Source organism: Lactuca serriola, chromosome 7, assembly GCF_051521515.1.
Source record: "Lactuca serriola cultivar US96UC23 chromosome 7, Lser_US96UC23_V15, whole genome shotgun sequence".
Lineage (NCBI taxonomy): Eukaryota > Viridiplantae > Streptophyta > Magnoliopsida > Asterales > Asteraceae > Lactuca > Lactuca serriola.
In genome coordinates this window covers 149,998,937-150,002,637 of record NC_136414.1, presented here as the reverse complement: position 1 = coordinate 150,002,637, position 3,701 = coordinate 149,998,937, and the positions used below count along the sequence as shown (strand labels likewise).

General features: G+C 40.5%; 1 protein-coding gene across 2 annotated transcripts; it reads left to right on the top strand.

The window, feature by feature from the left end:
- Positions 1 to 570: 570 nt before the first annotated feature.
- Positions 571 to 2,934, top strand: LOC145062633 (tubulin alpha-2 chain). Of its 2 annotated transcripts, XM_079010211.1 has the most exons (4): positions 571 to 791; positions 1,410 to 1,644; positions 1,750 to 2,581; positions 2,664 to 2,934. In XM_079010211.1, exons 1-4 carry the CDS (start codon positions 699 to 701, stop codon positions 2,842 to 2,844), a joined length of 1,341 nt encoding a protein of 446 aa, XP_078866337.1. In that variant the 5' UTR covers positions 571 to 698; the 3' UTR covers positions 2,845 to 2,934. The 2 variants fall into 2 exon arrangements, with proteins under 2 accessions (XP_078866337.1, XP_078866336.1); XM_079010210.1 differs by having other exon boundaries at positions 572 to 791; positions 1,750 to 2,934.
- Positions 2,935 to 3,701: the final 767 nt, after the last annotated feature.

The following is a 3,701-nucleotide window of genomic DNA, read 5'->3' as shown; positions in this document are numbered from 1 at the left end:
TACCATCGAAAGACTTTGATCTGAAAGTGATAACAATCTTTAGTTTTTCGAAGTATTTAAAATCTTGTTTTTCTAACAGGAAACACACCGTCTAACGGCACGGCCTTAGACGACGTATGTTCCATACAACTCCAATCATCAACCTTAGCACCCCACAAGCTAGAAATAAGGTGTAACAGAAGCTCAAATAACCCCATATATCGCCACCTTAACACCCCACAAGCTAGGAATAAAGTGTCTCAGATACCCAAAGAACCCCACATATCGCCATATCGGACTAACGACCCTTAGTCACCCTTTTAAAAGTAAAATAATGATCCACGGTTTTCATGAGGTATGCGTTTTGGAAATTATTAAAAGATATAGGGTAACAACTGTAAATAAAAAAGAAAGACATGTACAATGGGCGGCAAAAGAAATCAAATCAAAATTTAAAACGGAAAAAAAAAAACCAACCCAAGGTAAACCGTCACATTCAGCAATTGCTGTCCGCTAACCTAACCATAGTTCCACCATCACTTCTAATCTTCTATAGCGTATCTGTATCACAACTATAAATACCAAGCCCTAATTCTCAAAAACCATACATTTGCATCTGAAGGCGTCTTGATAAACGCCTTTTGATTGTGTGTTTGTTTGTATATCGAGTTCTTAATCTCCAATTTCCTGTCATATCTCAAGTCTAATCTCCTGCGAAAATGAGAGAGTGCATCTCGATCCACATCGGTCAGGCCGGTATTCAGGTCGGAAACGCTTGCTGGGAACTTTACTGCCTCGAACATGGCATTCAGGTCCGATTCTTCATCTCATCCATCTAAACTTCTCTGTTTTCTATATAAAAAGCATAAATTTTGATTATCCGTTAAGTTATTCGCCAGATCTGAATGCTTCTGTACATATTAGTTCTAGATCTGTTGCTTCGTTAGCGATCGTGTGCTATTCGTTTATTATTTCAGCCGATCTAATGATCTCGTCGTACTTGCATGCGTAGTTTAGTAGATCATTTGTTTATGATGCATATGTTTTTGAATTCTAGGTTTTCATCATCGCAATTAAGAAATACTGTTTATAAAACTTATGGATCTGAAGTTTTTTACCTTAATGTTAAACCGTGAATTTTTTTTCCAACTCTTGGAGACTTTTTAGTCCAATTCATCTCTAGAAAATCGTGGATCTAGAAGCATTAAGCACCATGAGTTTGTACACAGATATATTAGAAACCTGTGATTTAGTTAGATTGGTTCTTTGTTCAAATTGAGCGTGAATTTTCGACTTAACTATGTAAGTTTTAAGATTTATCGCTTAATTTATATTTGCTATGAAAAGCAAATGCCTTAAAATTCGCATCTCATTTCAAGTAATAGATCTGATCCTGATACATTACTGATTCCTCGATCTTTTGTATACAGCCTGATGGACAAATGCCAAGTGACAAAACAGTCGGAGGAGGCGACGACGCTTTCAACACCTTCTTCAGCGAAACCGGCGCCGGAAAACACGTCCCACGCGCCGTCTTCGTAGATCTCGAACCAACCGTCATCGATGAAGTCAGAACCGGAACCTACCGCCAACTCTTCCACCCTGAACAACTAATCAGCGGCAAAGAAGACGCCGCTAACAACTTCGCACGTGGCCACTACACAAGTAAAAACTTTTCTCTTCTTAACACGTGTCCAAATCATTTCTTACCTCATGACACGTGGCGATTCAGTTTCAAGTTCTTATAAAGAATTTATCTTTATGTGTCAGTTGGGAAAGAAATCGTGGACCTCTGTTTAGACAGAATCCGAAAGCTAGCTGACAACTGCACCGGTCTCCAAGGCTTCCTAGTCTTCAACGCCGTAGGCGGCGGCACCGGCTCCGGTCTAGGCTCTCTCCTACTCGAACGCCTCTCCGTTGACTATGGAAAAAAGTCAAAACTCGGGTTCACAGTCTACCCATCTCCCCAAGTCTCAACATCAGTAGTCGAGCCCTACAACAGCGTCTTATCAACCCACTCCCTTCTAGAACACACCGACGTCGCGATTCTTCTTGACAACGAAGCCATCTACGACATCTGCCGCCGGTCACTAGACATCGAACGGCCAACCTACACAAATCTCAACCGTTTAGTCTCCCAAGTCATCTCTTCACTAACGGCGTCGTTACGTTTTGATGGAGCTTTAAACGTGGACGTGACAGAATTCCAAACTAACCTAGTTCCATATCCGAGGATTCACTTCATGCTTTCCTCCTACGCTCCTGTGATTTCAGCTGAAAAGGCTTACCATGAACAGTTGTCAGTTGCTGAGATAACCAACAGTGCGTTTGAGCCTTCTTCTATGATGGCGAAGTGTGATCCGAGGCATGGGAAGTATATGGCGTGTTGTTTGATGTACCGAGGGGATGTGGTTCCGAAGGATGTGAATGCTGCGGTGGCGACGATTAAGACGAAGAGGACGATCCAGTTTGTGGATTGGTGTCCGACTGGGTTTAAGTGTGGGATTAATTACGAGCCGCCGACTGTTGTGCCAGGTGGCGATTTGGCAAAGGTGCAACGGGCGGTTTGTATGATTAGTAATTCGACTTCAGTTGCGGAGGTGTTTTCGAGGATTGACCATAAGTTTGACTTGATGTATGCGAAGAGGGCTTTTGTGCATTGGTATGTGGGGGAGGGGATGGAGGAAGGGGAGTTTAGTGAAGCGAGGGAGGATTTGGCTGCGCTTGAGAAGGATTATGAGGAGGTTGGTGCTGAAGGAGGGGACGATGAAGGTGATGAAGGTGAGGAGTATTGAGTGTTTGTTAGTTGGTGTGATTGTATGTTTTCTGTCGCGAGTGACTTTACTACTCTTTATATGGTGGTGATTTGAACTTGTTTTGTTTTGGGGTGTTGTGCCTTAGTAGTTTTGATGTAATGACGTACTTTAATGTGATCTTCTCTGCTTATGGGTTTTATACGATCTTGTTTGTATTTTTTTCTTTTTAAAGTTCGAATAGGATTGCTGTTTTAAACAAAAAAAATATTTTTTAGATGAAAAAAATCCTCTAAATTTCTCTGTAGTCTAATGAATTTTTTTCGGTGTCAACATTAACCAAATTTCAGGGTTCATCACAATGGAAGAACGTATGGCGTAATTAATGTTTTATTGACAGTTCGGGATTTTTATGGTTTACAACGTTGTATTTTTTTAATTAAAAAAAATGTTTTTCTGCTACTGCAACTGTTTAACGGGTTGCAAACGGTATGGCAAGTTTTTAAATCCTTATATGAAAAGGTATACAACGAAGGTGGTCCTACTTATGCATGCCATTTTCCTGCTTCCGTTTCGCCAATCCGGTAAGAAACCATTTTCATGATTCCGTTTGGATCCATACATAATTATGTAAGCCATCATGGTTTCTTCAACCGGCTTTAGGTCAATCCGGTTTTCGGTTGAATTTTGGATTTAAAATAAATCTTGAGTGAGTGTACATTTGCCGGTTGATTTTGGAATATGTTGTTGATTTAAAATTATGTAAGCCATCATGGTTGAATTTTGGATTTAAAATAAATCAGTGAGGAGTTTGTCTCGGACACATTATATCTCAGCGTGTTTTGCCGGTTGATTTTGGAATATGTTGTTGGATAGGTTAATGACACTTATGTTATCACAATAAGCAAGGACGAGCTTGGTACCCGAACTAGGCCAAACTGAAAAATATCGAACCAAATATGGCCAAAA

What these genes read in the sequence shown, in the direction of transcription:
- LOC145062633 (XM_079010210.1), top strand. Translation starts at nt 699, where the DNA reads ATGAGAGAGTGCATCTCGATCCACATCGGTCAGGCCGGTATTCAGGTC. An exon ending in GCCTCGAACATGGCATTCAG is followed by an intron (nt 792 to 1,409) that starts GTCCGATTCTTC and finishes TTTTGTATACAG; the next exon opens with CCTGATGGACAAATGCCAAG. An exon ending in CGCACGTGGCCACTACACAA is followed by an intron (nt 1,645 to 1,749) that starts GTAAAAACTTTT and finishes TTTATGTGTCAG; the next exon opens with TTGGGAAAGAAATCGTGGAC.